Genomic DNA, 17,277 nt, shown 5'->3' on the forward strand with positions numbered 1-17,277 from the left:
GGATGGGTTATCTTAGCAAAGGACAATTGCTAACTAACAGGGCCGAAAAAAATGTGCACACAAAATTTGAGTGAATTAAGCTTTTTGTGAGAATGGAATATTTCTGGGATCTTTTATTTCAGCTCATAAAACATTGGACCAACACTTTACATGTTGCGTTTATATTTTTATTCGGTGTATAAATGTCTGTGAGTATTACTGATGGTGGCTCCTGATAGTGGCTAATATTTAACATGATACAAATTGTAAAATAAAATGGTGAAAAGCTTATATAATTAAAACATTTTAAAGCGCATACATCGATTCAGCCCTACATAAACCTATAGTTTGGTAATCCAAATTGCATACACACATTATGAGGGCACACAATACAATTTTTGAATAACTGCGTAGCTATTTATAGCCTACTTCACTGAGGAAAATGGGCCACAATACATATGTTATTCATGGTTTCCTCGTGCATCAAGGTCAGAATACATCTGTAGACACACCTCAAACACACCTTTATTTCTTAGATCTCCACCCAAAATGAATAACGTGTGAACAGCATGCTATTCTCATGCTTAAGTTCAAGGTCAGAATGCGCATAGAGAGTGCATTAAAGGGAATTACGTTCCATTTACGCACGCTTAACTCAGGTTAGAATCGGCCCCAATATGCCCTACTGGCCCTGGTCAAAAGCAATGCACTATGTGGGAAATAGGGTGCCATTTGGAATTAAATCTGAAACACACTGACTGGCCTCAGCGGTAATTAAACACTAACTGATAAAATGAGCTCTCAACAGATTCTAATTATCCTAATTTCAACCTCTAATTCCACCAATCAGCCAGATCTTCCTTTTCCGTGGGAGCAAATTGGGAGGTAATCACTTCAGCACAGAGATCTCCTCAGTCTTAATTGTTGAGGGTGATTCAGTCTTTATCAGCAGTAAGACTGGGTCTACGTCCCAAATGGCACCCTATTCCCTAAATAGTGCAATACTTTGACTAGAGCCCTATGAGCTGGTCCAATGGGCCCTGGTCAAAAGTATGGCACTATGTAGGGAATAGGGTGCCATTTGGGAAGCAGCCTGGGCCTCTCTGTTATCGTAGAGGGCTAATTTATCTCAAATGGGAAAGCTAAACTGGGTTGAAAATCTTAATGAATCATTTGGGTGAGATGAGTCATCATGTTGGTGACTCATAATCAGGACAATTTGCATAACTTTGCAATTTCATCATCCTGTAAAATGAGACAGCTAAATTGGTGAACAATAAATTAATTCATCTTGGCATATTGTATATGATCATTTACAATGTCTATTTCATGCACGGCATAATATAAAAACATGCATTTACAAACAAAGGTTAAAATGTATCGTCATCAACGTACAATATGACATGATATGGTCAGCGTTGTGATTCTTTACCATCACACAAGGGACATTTATTTAATTTATTTTACTAGGCAAGTCAGTTAAGAACAAATTCTTATTTTCAATGACGGCCTAGGAACAGTGGGTTAACTGCCTTGAAATGAGATCAATGGCGAGAAAGGACAATAATCCCGGTGCATATGAGTAACATGTTTAAGTGTCTCTCTTAGGCCTTTATCACTGGGAGACTGTTTTTGTGCCCCAAATGGCACCGTGTTCCCTATGTGGTGCACTACTTCTGACCAGGGTTCATAAGGCTATGGACACAGCCCATTAGGGTCCTGCTCAAAAGTATATAGGGAATAGGGTGCCATTCGGAACACAGGCCATGTGATGAATAAATATAGTTAGTCAACACAGAGCATACATTTACATTTTTTCAACAGTGTCTTTATGATAACATAACCTAAATTTGACACAGCCGTTTAAATCATAAACACAACACACATTATGGGCAGCAGAAATTTGTTATAGGCAAAAAACTGTTAATGGAATTTGTGGAAGGCCACAACCAAAACAAAACACTTTCAAAAGACACCCACATCTAAAAAGGCGGATGGAAGGGACACGGCAGGCGGGCAAAAATGCTTTGATGTGGACTTCATTTCCTGTTCCCTACTTCCTGTTCCTCCGACCTTGTTTCTTAGGATCCTGTCCAGTGTCAACTTCTTGTCCAGTTGTCTTCCGTTATCTCGGGAATAGGGTGCCTTTTGAGTCGAAACCCTAACTTCACCATCCCTGGCCTCTCACTGTTGTTCCAGAAGGGGAGGGGCCTGTTTTTAAGCTTGTTTCAAAAAGTTTGTGCAAGCCAGCAACCCTGCAAGAGTTTGGCTGGTATTCAATTAAAAGTCTCTTTCCAATCTGTAAATCATGTCTACCTCCAGTCATTCTGGACGCCTGTGAATCTAAAATAAATCATTTACATCCCCACACATGCATAAAGAAACACACATTTCTAAACATGTCTCTATACATACTGTACACATACAGAACTTTACTGCTTCTAAAACATGTCAGCAGCTGAGAGGAGTGTTCTGATGATGGCCTGGTCCATAAACCACCCCTTCCAAATGGCACCTTATTCCCTACATAGTGCACTACTTTTGACCTGGTCAAAAGAAGTGCACTAGAAAGGGAATAAAGTGCCATTTGGGACGCAAACCCTTCCCCTACTGCTGATGTTTGTAGATCTCAAAGACCTGGATAGGTGTAAGCAGTATGGCTCACGCCCATTGGACGTCTAGTTGGAGCCGTATTATTTACACCACTCTGATTCCTTCAGATTTGCAGACACCAAATGAGGTAGGGGGGCGAGGATGTTTTCAGACAGGGGGCTGTAGAGAAGCAATGAGTGGGTCTGATTTAGGGTTGGAGTAATCAGTAATCTTTCCAAAATTCCAAGGTTTTCCAAAAATCCTGCTTGGAAGATTCCAGGAATCAAGAAGAAATATGGCAGAAACCAGGGAATCTTCCAACTGGGATCTTCCCGGAAAATCTGGGGAAAGTTAACAGAATTCTGCAATACCAGTCTGAGTCCTTCTAGCTATGGCACCTACACCACTCCGATCATGCTGTTCTTCTGGCCTGGGTCTGGCTGCCTGCCGTCCCTGTAGCCGCCGCCGTAGCGCTCAGGGCTGGCATCACGGTAACCGTCCCTGCCCACTGTCTCGTAGCGGGGGGCACGGGTGCCTGGTGGGGGGGGCACATCCTGGTGCTGGTCAGCCCGTTGGGGCGAGGATGGGTAATACCTGGGGTCCACCTGTAGTGGCCCAGGGGGCTGGCTGGAGGGGCGGGGCTGGGCCTCTTTAGGGGGGTAGTAGTTGCCTCGGCCGGAGTAACCGGGTGCTGTCCTAGACTGGGTGGGGTAGTCATTCGGATCCGCGCTCCTGCGACACACACACAGAGGACAGAATCATATTAGAGAGTGTAGACATTTATTTTCCATTCCCCCCCAGTCAACTTGTGTGTGTGCATAAGCTTGTGTGTAAATGCACATATCTGATTGAGTGTGTGAGTGTGTGTGACCAGGGGGGGGGGTAGCGCAGTAAGGAGGCTGCAGGCAGCTGGGTGTCTCTGATTCCCTACCAGTGACTGTGGGGTGATTAGGGGACTAAGCTCCTGGGGTAAGGAGACACGCAGGGCGACTCACAGAGGCAGGGTGGATCATCTTTCACAGCCACATCCACATTTTTTCCTGCTCACGCTCTGCCCTGCCTGGGCTAAGTTACACACACAGCCAACAACCAGAACCAAATCCCAAAACTAGGCCTTCTCCCAGGTCAGATAGAGGTGACAGAGGGGAAACTGCACTGGTAAATTCCCTGCACATTTTCATACATGTGTTTGTGATAACAACATGCGTTGCTTTGCTTTACACACACACACACAAATAAGCATTACACACATGACCACATCCCACCCGCCAGCTCTACATCCTCTGAGGACAATAAATGTCGATCTATTCATCAATTCAGCCATCCCTCAATCTCTGGATGGAGAGACGGATAAAGGAATAGATTAATAGATGTGATGCTGTGAAAGGGTAATTTCGGGGTCATATTTGGCCTGTGTAAGCTGGTGGAAAGATGTTTAGGCTAGTGGGAAAATGGAGAAGGATGTGGAGGTGAAAGCCTGTTTGGAGGCCTTGAGCTGGGGTGAAGGCTCAGGTGCTCTCCCCTCCCTCAAAACCCCCGCTGGCCAGCTGCTAATCACTAGTGATGAAACATCTGGTTTTCATTTCTCTCTCCACTTCTTTCTCACTCTCCATCTCTCGCTCCCTGCTTATCGCTTCTCTGGGCCCTTAGTGAGATCATAGGGCCCCCGGTGCTGAATGATAAGGGACCACCTGTCCGTGTTTGGGTGGTCAAGTCTACATAAACCACATGCTGTTGATATCTGGCATGCCTAGCCCACTGCCCCACACACCACAGAGATCTCCCAAGGGAAGCACATACACAACATGTTATGGCGCACAGTCAACAGGTGCAGAGCTGTCACACTGAGCACGCAGAGCTCTCTCACTGTCCACTGTGAGTGGACAGTGAGAGCTCTACTCTCACTAACTCTAGGAGAGCTAGAGACAGAGAGAAGGGTGCAAAGAGGGCTTTCAAACTCCATGCATACATTTTTTATTTTATTTTATTTGTACCTTTATTTAACTAGGCAAGTCAGTTAAGAACAAATTCTTATTTTCAATGACAGCCTAGGAACACTGGGTTAACTGCCTGTTCAGGAGCAGAATGACAGATTTGTACCTTGTCAGCTCGGGGATTTGAACTTGCAACCTTTCAGTTACTAAATGGGTGTATCTAAATGCATGTCTGTATAATGGATGTGTGTGTGTGTATGTATATGTATGTGTGTGTGTGCATGTTTGTGAGTGTATGCGAGTATGTGTAAGGGGTATAATGCACACTATATACACAAAAGTATGTGGACACCACTTCAAATGAGTGAATTCAGCTATTTCAACCACACCCGTTGCTGACAGGTGTATAAAATTCAGCACACAGCCATGCAATCTCCATAGACAAACACGGGCAATATAATGGCCTTACTGAAGAGCTCATGGTTTCCATGACCGAGCAGCCACAGACAAGCCTAAGATCACCGTGCGCAACGCCAAGCGTCGGCTGGAGTGGTGTAAAGCTCACTGCCATTTGACTCTGGAGCAGTAGAAACGCATTCTCTGGAGATGAATCATGCTTCACCATCTGGCAGTCCGATGCCAGGAGAACACTACCTGCCTGAATGCAACTGTAAAGTTTGGTGGAGGAGGAATAATGGTCTGAGGCTGTTTTTCCATGGTTCGGTCTAAGCCCCTTAGTTCCAGTGAAGGGAGATCTTAACGCTACAGCATGCAATGACATTCTAGACGATTCTGTGCTTTGTGGCAACAGTGCACAAAGCAAGGTCCATACAAAAATGGTTTGTCGAGATCAGTGTGGAAGAACTTGACTGGCCTGCACAGAGCACTGACCTCAACCCCGTCAAAGACCTTTGGAATGAATAGGTACGCCGACTGGGAGCCAGGCCTAATCGCCCAACATCATGCTCTTGTGGCTGAATGGAAGCAGCAATGTTCCAACATCTAGTGGAAAGCCTTCCCAGAAGAGTGGAGGCTATTATAGCAGCAAAGGGCAGACAAACTCTGATTTTGGAATGAGACGTTCGATGAGCAGGTGTCCACATACTTTTGGTCATGTAATACAACCTGACAGAGGGAAGTGTGATCCTATCCACATGGGCCAAGTGAACGCTACTAATAACATGTCATGTAATAAATCAGACTCACACCTCTCAACTGTCAACACTATGGCTGCATCCCAAATAGCACCCTATTCGCTATATTGCGCACTACTTTTGATCAGGGACCATAAGGCTCTGGTCAAAAGTAGTGCACCCTGTAGGGTATAGGGTGCTACTTACATTTTGGGACAAGCTACACCATGCAAACAGCCCTTGAGATGTGGCCTGAAAACAGGGAGAAGGTGCATGTGGTGTGTGTTTATGTGGTCTGTGTGTCTCTATGTGGCGTGTTGTGTGTGTTATGTGTATGCGCTGTGCGTTTGTGTGTGCGCAATGACATTTGGGCATAGTTTCCACCTTACGACAAGGAGGAATTTGGCCCTGGTGAGTGAGGGGGGACTATTTGCACCTGCCCAAGGAAACGGAAGGAAAATTAGGCCCTGTGGTTCTTACCTGACCCTCAATAAACTCCATTGGTGTGAGGGAACACAGCTGGTAGATAGCAGCCATGGAGGCCACCGAGGGCCTGCTTGGAGGGGATCTAACCCATTCTCTGGAGGGTCCATAGCACTTACTGACAATCTGCATACGTGTGTGTGTGTGTGTGTGTGTGTGTGTATACGTGCGAGTGTTTCAGTTTGTGCTATGGACTTTCCAAAATAATGGACAGACGGAGGGACACACACACGGCAGGCAGAGTGCTAAAAACAGGCCAGACCAGGCTGGTTTCACATTAAAGGGATACTTTCAGGATTTTGGCAATACAGTCTTTAATCTACTTCCCCAGAACTAGACACCCATAGATTTCCATTCATTGCGCTAGTACCTCTAACTTCATTCATACTGGGCGCAGAGACATACAAATGGTATCCACGAGTTCATCTGACACTGGAGAAGTAGATAACGGGCCTCATTGTAAAAATCCCAAAGTATCCCTTTAAAGGAAAACCATTAGGCTGCAATGGAGAGAGGTTTATTTGTGTTAATGAAACCAACCTAGATAAACATTGGGGAGAGGGCTTTCACACAGACATGCATGCACACACCCACACACAAAATGTCTCTGTGTTCTCCATCACTCTGTCTATTCTATAGTGAGTACAGTATGAATTACACTTTGCAGCACTGTATCCCACTGAGACCTTTACACAGGAGTAACACGCAATAAATGAGACTGAATAGCACCAACAATACTATCAGATATCCTGGTGGCCAATGACTAAGTGGCCATCTGTAAAGTCAAAATAAATATTCCAGATTTAACTACTGGTACTTCAGCTGGTTCAGATCTAAAATACAGTGTCAGCCTTGACTAGATCTTTCCATCTGTTTTGTGACTTCACTGGTCAGCGGTCAAAGACCTCACTCACTCAGTCTCTCTCGAAGTGTGTGTTTATCCTTTGTTTTATTTATAAATCCATGATTTAATTTTCCATAAATGCTTGTGTCTGCCTCGGTGTCTGTCGGAGAGGGAGAGACCGAAAGAGGGAGACAGAAAGAGCGTGACCTCTCCAGGCAGCCAGAGCCCATTGACGCGATGCCTTTATGGAAGCCTAAACGGCTAAACCAGTTTCATTTCCAAAATACTGATTTCATTACGGGCCCGTTTCATCGAAAACAGAGTTAGCGGGGGAAAAGAGTGCCTGCATTTACTCCGGACAGAAACGGCAACACACTGCCACAAAAAGGAGCAATGAAGTGGCGACGCCAAACAAAAAAAGGTCAAATCACTTCGTAACAGGTTCCACAGAGATTTGAAGAACAAACCAGGACTCGTATTCAACGTTTCCCACAGTAGGAGTGCTGGTCTAGAATCAGTTCACCCATGTCATTTCTTCCATTGTGATCATAAAGCACTCCTACTCTGAGATGCTTGATACATACAGCAAGGAGCATCGTGAATGAGGAAGCCGGTACGGAAAGTCTGCGTTTGGGTCTGAGAAACCTAAAATGACTTAGCATACCAACAAAAAGGTCAATGAATTGAAATGATCTGAATTGAAATGAAAAGTAAGGGATGAGATTAGTGAGAGACCAACGCTCATGTGCTGATCAAACATTTACCCAGCATGCACCTGTTTAAGCAACATACCGTGCTGACGTGGCCATCTGTCGGAGAGCGAAGCCATGCTCACAAGGGAGAAAACGCACACCAACACACACAGCTCCAATCACGGATCATTAGGAGGAGAGAAGAGACCACAGATCAGTGGGTCGGAGATAGGTGCCGTGGAACAAAACTACTGAGCTGAGACCAGGGAAGGTTAAACAGAGTGTATGTGTGGTCAGACTGGTCCTCATGTGTTCAAGAGTAGCATAGCCTTGCACTTTGTGAAGACATTTACATTACTACAGTAGCTCTGGAGTTAAAATGTGCCATTCAGACCAGACCCCCCCCACACACACACACACACACACACACACACAGACACCTTCTGCAGACCCCAATTGATGAGGGTAATATCATTCCTCCATCTGAAGCACTGGCCACCGGCTGCACATTAATCACGCAATTATCAGCCCAGCGACCACTGTTCACGCACACAACCTCGGCTTAGCGGCCTAATCCAATCACCTATGGGGTCATGGGCCGTTCAGACTGGATAACCTGGGGCTGAGCCGTGGAGCCCATGACCCAGTGCTTCAGAACAGTAATGACCTTAATGTGCTCCATATGGGGTAGAATGAGTGTGTGTTTTACCCCTCCCTCCCTTCCTCTGCCTCCCCCCGAGCACTAACACCCCAGTCTAGGGAAAAGCTGATCCCCACTACAGGAGCCAGGGTTGGGATGGGGAGAATAGAGGGGTACCACCATTCCCCCCTAAGGCACTAGACTTTCCAGACGTGCAGCCCCAGCCGCATCCCCAGCAAGTGCAGGCTCCTTCCTCACAAAAGACAGGCCAAATGTATGCTAATGGAACACAGCCGCACAGCAGAGACACACTCATTTGTGAGGAAATGACTCTCAATGAGCTGGGCCCCGGGGGGGGGGGGATCTCGCACAAAGTTCAGCTTGGTTTGAAAAACACATTTATTTCACTTCCCTCTCGATTCCTCTCTACATATCGCTCTCCCTCTTTCTGTATTATTTCCCCTCCAAAACCCAGAAATCATACACCCCCCCCGCCCAATCTCTCGCTCTTTGTTTTGTCAAATTCCTGGAATAAATTTAGGTCCCCCCCGTCTTGGTATTGACGCTTCGGGGAGATGTAGTGTTTCTGGGGTACAGGGCTCGTTTCATCCTCGAGTGAACATCTAAAACAAGAGAGCAAACATATAAGATTTGGAATGACTCATTCGGAGGCAGCGCGTGGCACTTTCCTCCCTCTTTGTTCTGGTGCTGAAGACGTGCTGCTCCCCACCAGCGGTTGAATGCTCTGTCACTCTGTGTACCGTCGTCTCACACAGAGACTTGAACAAAGGCTTGTGGGGTTGACACCTCTAACTAAAATCCGAAGAGAGGGCTAAGCGACAGCTCGGACATTTCTCTCGACAGTTCATTTAACCGCCTGCGATCCGACGCCGGTCGAGTGTGAGTAACCATAAGTTACCTCGTCTGAGACATGTGTTAGCATAAACTTAGCATTAGCTCAGGAAGTGCCTACATGCAGAAAGCCTTAGGCTTTAGCTCACAGTCCAGACCTAGTCAGGAACACTGCTCCTTTCAGTGGATGCTCTGTTCAGTTTTAGTGCATCTCAGTCAGCGTGTCTCCACTCCCTTCTCCTTGGTGCCCCTCATGTCAGCCGGAGCAATAACCCGTGAAATGACAGCTCTCTCCGCACCACTCCACTGTGTGCTCTGGTTGTCTCCCAGGCCCACCACACTCCTGGTTAGCGCTGGGGGACTTTAACACAGCAGAGTGTGTGTGTGTGTGTGTGTGTGGGTGGGTGGGGGGGGGTGGGGGTAGCGGGGGAAGAGTGTGTGAGTGAGTATGTGTACAGCAGGTACTAAGTCTACATGTGTGCACATGTGTAAGTGCCATCTGACATGAGGATGTTGAGTCAGATGGAGAGAGAAACGTAATAAGTGTTATATAATATAATGTATGTCATTTAGCAGACCCTTGATTCAAAGCGACTGACAGTAGAGCATGCATACATTTCCGTATGGGTGGTCCCAGTCGGAATCGAACCTGCGACTTTGGCATTGGGCCGTGCTCCGCTAACAGAGCTGCACAGAACCGCATCATGCTCATGCATAATCTAGGTGGACCTTTGTGGCGCAGAGAAAGGATCCATCCCCCGTCTATTCTTCGTCTCCCAGGAGCTGATCAGGGCTACTCCCAGGATGAGGAGGCTTTCCCAAGGCAAACACTCCAGATTTAATTATAAGCTCTAAAGAGGATTACTCTCTCTACTGCCGTGTGTGTGTGTGTGTGTGTATTGTATTGTATTGATGGTGGCCTAAAACAGATAAGACAGACAGACACACAGACAGACGTGCATGCACACACACGCCAAGGTTGGGCTCAATTCAAATTGAAGGCAGTCAATTCAGGAAGTGACTTGAGATACAAATTCAGAAATGTAAAAAACTTTTCAAATAAACAGCAATCACTGAAGTCACTGAAAATAACAAATGCCTTCTTTACGATTATTGAATTGTAATTAAAATGTACTTCCTGAAATGAACCTACCTGGAGTGGGCTGCGTACTGTCGCTCCTTGTCCTCATAGCAGGGTCCCGGGCGGGTATCAGGTCCTCTCACGGCCATCTGTGGAGGAGAGGGGCACATAATGGTTAATATTATTACTACACATCTGTCTGTCTGTCTCTCTCTCTCTCTCCACCATCACTAGCTAAGCCGGCTTAATGTTAAGGTTCATATTAGGGTTAGCGTTAGCTATAAGGGTAAGGGTTAATAATGGTTAGACGTAGCTGTAGCCTACAGTCACGTGAGAGAGGACAAATAATGTTATTACAAATACATGCCTGTCTACCCCCACCGTCACATAATAAGTCTCAGAATGGCTTAGTGGTAGGGAAGGGCTTTACAGTGCGACCATTTTACTCGCATATGCGCCTAAATATTTTGCTGTGCGACCAGGAATTATTTTAGTTAGAAAATGTAAGGAGTCTAGCTTTAATATCTAAAATATTTTCCATTGTGATCCTAGTTTTGTTTGTGTGCGACTATATTTTTCAACTTATGTGCACACATGTTCCTTGTAAAAAAAGGTCAGGGTAGGGTTTGTAGTCATGGTTAGAGGGTGGGCTTGGCCAACGACAAAAACATGCAATCCCCTGAAAAGAGCTTTCTACCGCCACATCCCACTCAACACATTCACCGTGTATTTATTCCCATGACACTACAAGTATTCATATATATATATATATATATATATATGAATTCTTATATATATATGAATTCTTATCGTGTAGAGAAACAATATACACTGCTCAAAAAAAGGGAACACTAAAATAACACATCCTAGATCTGAATGAATGAAATATTCTTATTAAATACTTTTCTTTACGTAGTTGAATGTGCTGACAACAAAATCACACAAAAATTATCAATGGAAATCAAATGTATCAACCCATGGAGGTCTGGATTTGGAGTCACACTCAAAATTAAAGTGGAAAACCACACTACAGGCGGATCCAACTTTGATGTAATGTCCTTAAAACAAGTCAAATTGAGGCTCAATAGTGTGTGTGGCCTCCACGTGCCTGTATGACCTCCCTACAACGCCTGGGCATGCTCCTGATGAGGTGGCGGATGGTCTCCTGAGGGATCTCCTCCCAGACCTGGACTAAAGCATCCACCAACTCCTGGACAGTCTGTGGTGCAAGGGGATTGGCGTTGGTGGATGGAGCGAGACATGATGTCCCAGATGTGCTCAATTGGATTCAGGTCTTTGGAACGGGTGGGCCAGTCCATAGCATCAATGCCTTCCAGGAACTGCTGACACACTCCAGCCACATGAGGTCTAGCATTGTCTTGCATTAGGAGGAACCCAGGGCCAACCGCACCAGCATATGGTCTCACAAGGGGTCTGAGGATCTCATCTCAGTACCTAATGGAAGTCAGGCTACCTCTGGTGAACACATGGAGGGCTGTGCGGCCCCCAAAGAAATGCCACCCCACACCATGACTGACCCACCGCCAAACCGGTCATGCTGGAGGATGCTGCAGGCAGCAGAACGTTCTCCACGCCGTCTCCAGACTCTGTCACGTCTGTCACATGTGCTCAGTGTGAACCTGCTTTCATCTGTGAAGAGCACAGGGCGCCAGTGGCGAATTTGCCAATCTTGGTGTTCTCTGGCAAATGCCAAACGTCCTGTACGGTGTTGGGCTGTAAGCACAACCCCCACCTGTGGATGTCGGGCCCTCATACCACCCTCATGGAGTCTGTTTCTGACCGGTTGAGCAGACACATGCACATTTGTGGCCTGTTGGAGGTCATTTTGCAGGGCTCCGGCAGTGCTCCTCCTTGCACAAAGGCGGAGGTAGCGGTCCTGCTGCTGGGTTGTTGCCCTCCTACGGCCTCCTCCACGTCTCCTGATATCCTGGCCTGTCTCCTGGTAGCGCCTCCATGCTCTGGACACTATGCTGACAGACACAGCAAACCTTCTTGCCACAGCTCGCATTGATGTACCATCCTGGATGAGCTGCACTACCTGAGCCACTTGTGTGGGTTGTAGACTCAGTCTCATGCTACCACTAGAGTGAAAGCACCTCCAGTATTCAAAAGTGACCAAAACATCAGCCAGGAAGCGTAGGAACTGAGAAGTGGTCTGTGGTCACCACCTGCAGAACCACTCCTTTATTGGGGGTGTCTTGCAAATTGCCTATAATTTCCACCTGTTGTCTATTCCATTTGCACCACAGCATGTGGAATTTATTGTCAAACAGTGTTGCTTCCTAAGTGGACAGTTTGATTTCACAGAAGTGTGATTGACTTGGAGTTACATTGTGTTGTTTAAGTGTTCCCTTTACTTTTTTGAGCAGTGTATATATAATGTGTATATATATATATATATATATATATATATATATATATATATATATATATATATATATATATATATATATATATATATATATATATATGTGAAACTTAGAAAAAACAAAACAATAAAGAATAAACGAACCGTGACGACAATTCTTTGCTAACAGGCAACTAAACAATATCCCATAACCCACAGGTGGATTATGACCCACAGGTGGACAACGATTACCAGCTGCCTCCAATTGGGAATCATACACAAACCCCAACATAGAAAATAAACCTAGAACCCCACATAGAAATAATAAACTAGACTAAAATGCCTAGTCACGCCCTGACCCACTCTATCATAGAAAATACAGGCTTTCTATGGTCAGGACGTGACAATTAGTTTACACCTGTTCTTTACGAAGCATATGAGAAATACAATTGGATTTGCTATACAGTACCAGTCAAAGGCTTGCACACACCTACTCAAGAGTTTGCAAACCTGTCATCAAGGCAAAGGGGGCTACTTTGAAGAATCTCAAATATAAAATATACTTTGATTTGTTTAACACTTTTGGTTACTACATGATTCCATATGCGTTATCTTATAGTTTTGATGTCTTCACTATTATTCTGCAATGTAGAATATAGGTAAAATAAAGAATGGAATGAGTAGGTGTGTCCAATCTTTTGACTGCTATTGTATATTTTCAATTTATCCACAGGGCTGCACACACACACACACACACACACACACACACACACACACACACACACACACACACACACACACACACACACACACACACACACACACACACACACACACACACACACACACACACACACACACACACACACACACACACACACACACACACACACACACACAGTTTTCGGACAGTGGGTTGAACATTGTACTCCAAAACACCTTGATAACTGGCTGATTCCCTGATGTCTTGCACACGTTTAAGGCTTCCAGAACCTCTAATGTTTGCTTGTCGGGAGAGTGTTCTTTTCTTTGAATGCTTTTTTGGTTGTTGGTAGCTCTGGGGTGCCAATAATTGTAATTCAAATCGTAAACAAAAATGTAACTGGTTCTGCAATGTTGAAAATCCAATAAGGTGTGGAGACCAAACCTTTTATCAACTTATTTTAGAAGAAATGGGGAATTATTTAACAAAAGTGCAAGGGTGCCAATATACTGTATTTGGCTGCAACTGTAACTAGCTACGACAAGGCTTTCCTAACCATACCACCATACCCATAACTCTCATCTGAAAATGAATGTAGAAAGGGAAATGGGGAAATGCAACATCCTAGTCAGTTGTACAACTGAATGCATTGAACTGAAATGTGTCTTCCACATTTAACCCAACCCCTCTGAATCAGAGAGGTGGCGGTAACAGAGGGTTAACTGCCTTGTTCAGGGGCAGAACGACAGATTTTTACCTCGTCAGCTCGGGGATCCCATCCAGCAACATTCCGGTTACTGGCCCAACGCTCTAACCACTAGGCTACCCGCCAACCCTCCATGTCTCGAGCTAGACAGAAACCATGAGCATAAACCACATTATGCCGAGGGGTAGGCCATTTGGGTATTGAGTATTGAGCCGCTCAATCTTTGTGTGAAGGTTAAAGGCATTATGCAAAGAGGTGCGGGGTAATGGCTGTCGTCGCTGTGTGCCATTTGTCTCGTCGGCCATGTTCCAAATGGCACCCTATTCCTTACATAGTGCACTACTTTTGAACAGTGCCCTACGAGCTGGTACTATGGGCCCAGGTCAAAAGTAATGCACTATAGGGAATAAGGTGCTAGTTGGGACGAAGCCAAGGAGAGCGGGAAGCCGGGGGCCAGGGTTCAGGTTAGAGCCGCTCGGTTGCATGTTAAGTTTGGTCATATGTGCCTCTGGGGAAGAGGGAGAGATGGAGGAGAGAGGGAGAGAAAGGATGAGAGGAAGAGAGAGAGAGTGAAAGGGGGGATAGGAGGGGAGAGAGAAGCAAAGAAAGAGAAGAGCAAAAGAGCGGGAGAGAAACCGGGGGAGAGAAAGGGGAGGGAGAGACAGGGAGACAAAGAGAGCGACAGACAGAGAGAAGGAAAGAGGGAGAGAAAGAAAGACAACGAGAGAATGTCAGCATAGAGAGCCGAAATTCACTCCAAACATTTTAGTAACAGAGTTGGATGGGTGAATTTGATTATCGGCCAGTGGACTACTAGTGGACTAGTTTATATTCAAACAAGAATACAAAATGATCATTTTGTTCATGTTGTAGCTATCGAGCGGGTTACTGTCAGTCTATGAATAGTGACCAGAAAAGAGTGTGTGCCGAAAGGCCTCGACTCCTCTAGGGTGGTGGTGGTTAACACTTCCTGGAGTCTGACCCCTCAACCTCCATCCCAAGCATAACTGCTCACCATGGCAACGGGGTAGAGTATAAATCTTTTGGACACAAAACAGAGAAGATCATATTAAATTCGGTTTCCTATTAAACTCACGCACATTTTGGTTTTGATCCTGATGATGTTGTGTAAGTGTAAGTGTGTGTGTGTGTGTGTGTGTGTGTTGCTGTGGATCGCAGAGGCAGTGTTAATGTGTTCTACAGGCAGGGTAGCTTACAGAGGAACAGCCTTTCTCTGGACACACTAAGCAGCTGAGGCCAGGCCACATGCAGCCCATGGGGCATTTTGAGAGGTTGGGGTTTCCCTCCTGCACTGAGAAAGTTAAGTGCGCCATGTGGCAGCCCACTCATCCCACCATGGACGACCTTTACGTCGTATGAAATTAAAACTACAGACTGCCATACAAGACTGACGGACTACTTACCCTCACAGTAAAAGACAAATGTCACAGCCAAATGGAGAACCACACAGTAAGAACACGGGCTTTTGAGTAAAGGACGAGTTGATTTTCAAGCTCGAAAATCACCCTCTCTCGCTCGTTTTCCCCAGAAAACTAAGCGTCTGGAGTGCCACTAAGTGTGCCGCAAAAACACACCAATCAAGTAGTTAAAGCCAGCTGTCGCATTCATCAAAAATACTGTGCATATACAGGAAATGAGTTTCCTGGAGCACTTCACTCCCCTAAGCAATTTACAGTCACGTGCGTACAATAAGCCTCAAACGAGGGCCTGAATGTCTTGACATAAAATACGAGGAATGCTTTCATGGTAAAACGGAGGTACGAGAGGAAAAAAAATAATATTCTGAGCCCCTCTCTTTCTCGCACCCTCTCTTTTTGAACAGAGTAATTGCTTGTGTTCTCTCTGCCATCCATCCATCTCTGATGCTAATTAGCCGCATCTCTCAGTGAGGAATCGCAGCCTGGCAGCGGACGTGTCCGCCTGCGGTCGACTGGCATGATGCAGCGGCGGGCGAGATCCATCCAATATCTGCACTTCCTCATAATTTTCCGTAATGAGATTCCATTGATTTCCGCTCGGGAAACAAACTGGCACTGAGGGAACAGTTTTAGCCGTGGCAGGAGGGTGGGGGCTTTCATGGGGACTGAAGTCTCAAACTGTGTTACTTTGTTCAAACTGTGTCTCACAAAACTCACACTGTGTCTCGCTACTAACTCAAACTGTGCTCATGGTGCTCTTGGTGTTTCGTAAAACAAACAAACTGTACTCAGTCAGTCTCTAAATCTCACTCTGCGGATCTCTCCCTTATGTCTGGCCCTACATTACGTGTGGTATTGGTCTGTTTGACGCTTCACTGCTACAGTCATGCAGCACTGTGCCCCCCCCTCAATGTCCCCTAAACACTCCCAGAGCTCGTTAGCAGCAGATGGTAAGACTGGCTCATTTGGGGCCTAGTCATGCCTCCCCATACAGCCATGTAAGGTTACTTCCAAACTGAGTGGAGAGCTAGCTTGATCAGTGCAAGTACATGGTACAATCTGCCTGTATTGTATTAACTTGTTTTGGGAAATTGGGGTGGGATGGTGGGTAAAGGGGTAGGGTCGAGGTTCAGTCATTTACATATAAACTTATTTGTAGCCCTTGGGGTGTGCGCTGTCCAATTGGCCTCTGATTGACTTGTAACTTTTCAACGACAGGGTTGGCCAAAGAAGCCCTCCCCCCTGGAGAGCTATGTAGGTGCATGGTTTTAGTTAAATCCTGTTGTAACACACTGGTTTGGATACCGGTCATTAAGGTCCCGGTGAGCAACTGATTAGGAGAATCAGGTGTGCTAGATTGGGGTTGCAGCAAAAGCCTGCAGGAGGGAGATCTCCAGGAGGAAGTATTGGCACAACTGTGGGTTTGAGTGGTGTTCTCCACATGTTCAGGGTTACACCTTTGAGTTGGTAGGGGTGTGAGGAAAATCCACAAACGGTCTGACCAATGATTTTGGTGGAGGTGATGAGGAATTGGGGTATTTCCCCTTGCCTGGCTCCAGGTGAGCTGCAGTATCGGATCTCCCATCTATTTAAAATGTTTGCTCACAGCACGTGTGTTTGTGAGAGGAAAATGTCCCCCATAGTCTAGACACACAGAGTGCTTCCAGTCCTATGAGCATTACAGTATTCTGTCAAGTCATGGCAGCATGCACACCCAGGGAGCCTGCCAACATCAAAGATGGGAAATTATGACCTCAACACACACACACACACACACACACACACACACACACACACACACACACACACACACACACACACACACACACAC

General features: G+C 45.8%; 1 protein-coding gene across 1 annotated transcript in view; it reads right to left on the reverse strand.

Moving 5' to 3' along the window:
- Positions 1-213: 213 nt before the first annotated feature.
- Positions 214-17,277, reverse strand: part of LOC112267738 (partitioning defective 3 homolog B-like) — an 85,813-nt gene continuing 68,749 nt past the window's right edge. Inside the window, exons 8-9 of the mRNA XM_042296649.1 lie at positions 10,303-10,379; positions 214-3,303 (exon numbers count right to left, since the gene is read on the reverse strand). Of these exons, the coding sequence (XP_042152583.1) occupies positions 2,970-3,303; positions 10,303-10,379 (411 nt within the window). The 3' untranslated portion in view covers positions 214-2,969. The remainder of the gene's footprint in view (positions 3,304-10,302; positions 10,380-17,277) is intronic.

Source organism: Oncorhynchus tshawytscha, linkage group LG14 (assembly GCF_018296145.1).
Source record: "Oncorhynchus tshawytscha isolate Ot180627B linkage group LG14, Otsh_v2.0, whole genome shotgun sequence".
Taxonomy (NCBI): Eukaryota; Metazoa; Chordata; class Actinopteri; order Salmoniformes; family Salmonidae; genus Oncorhynchus; species Oncorhynchus tshawytscha.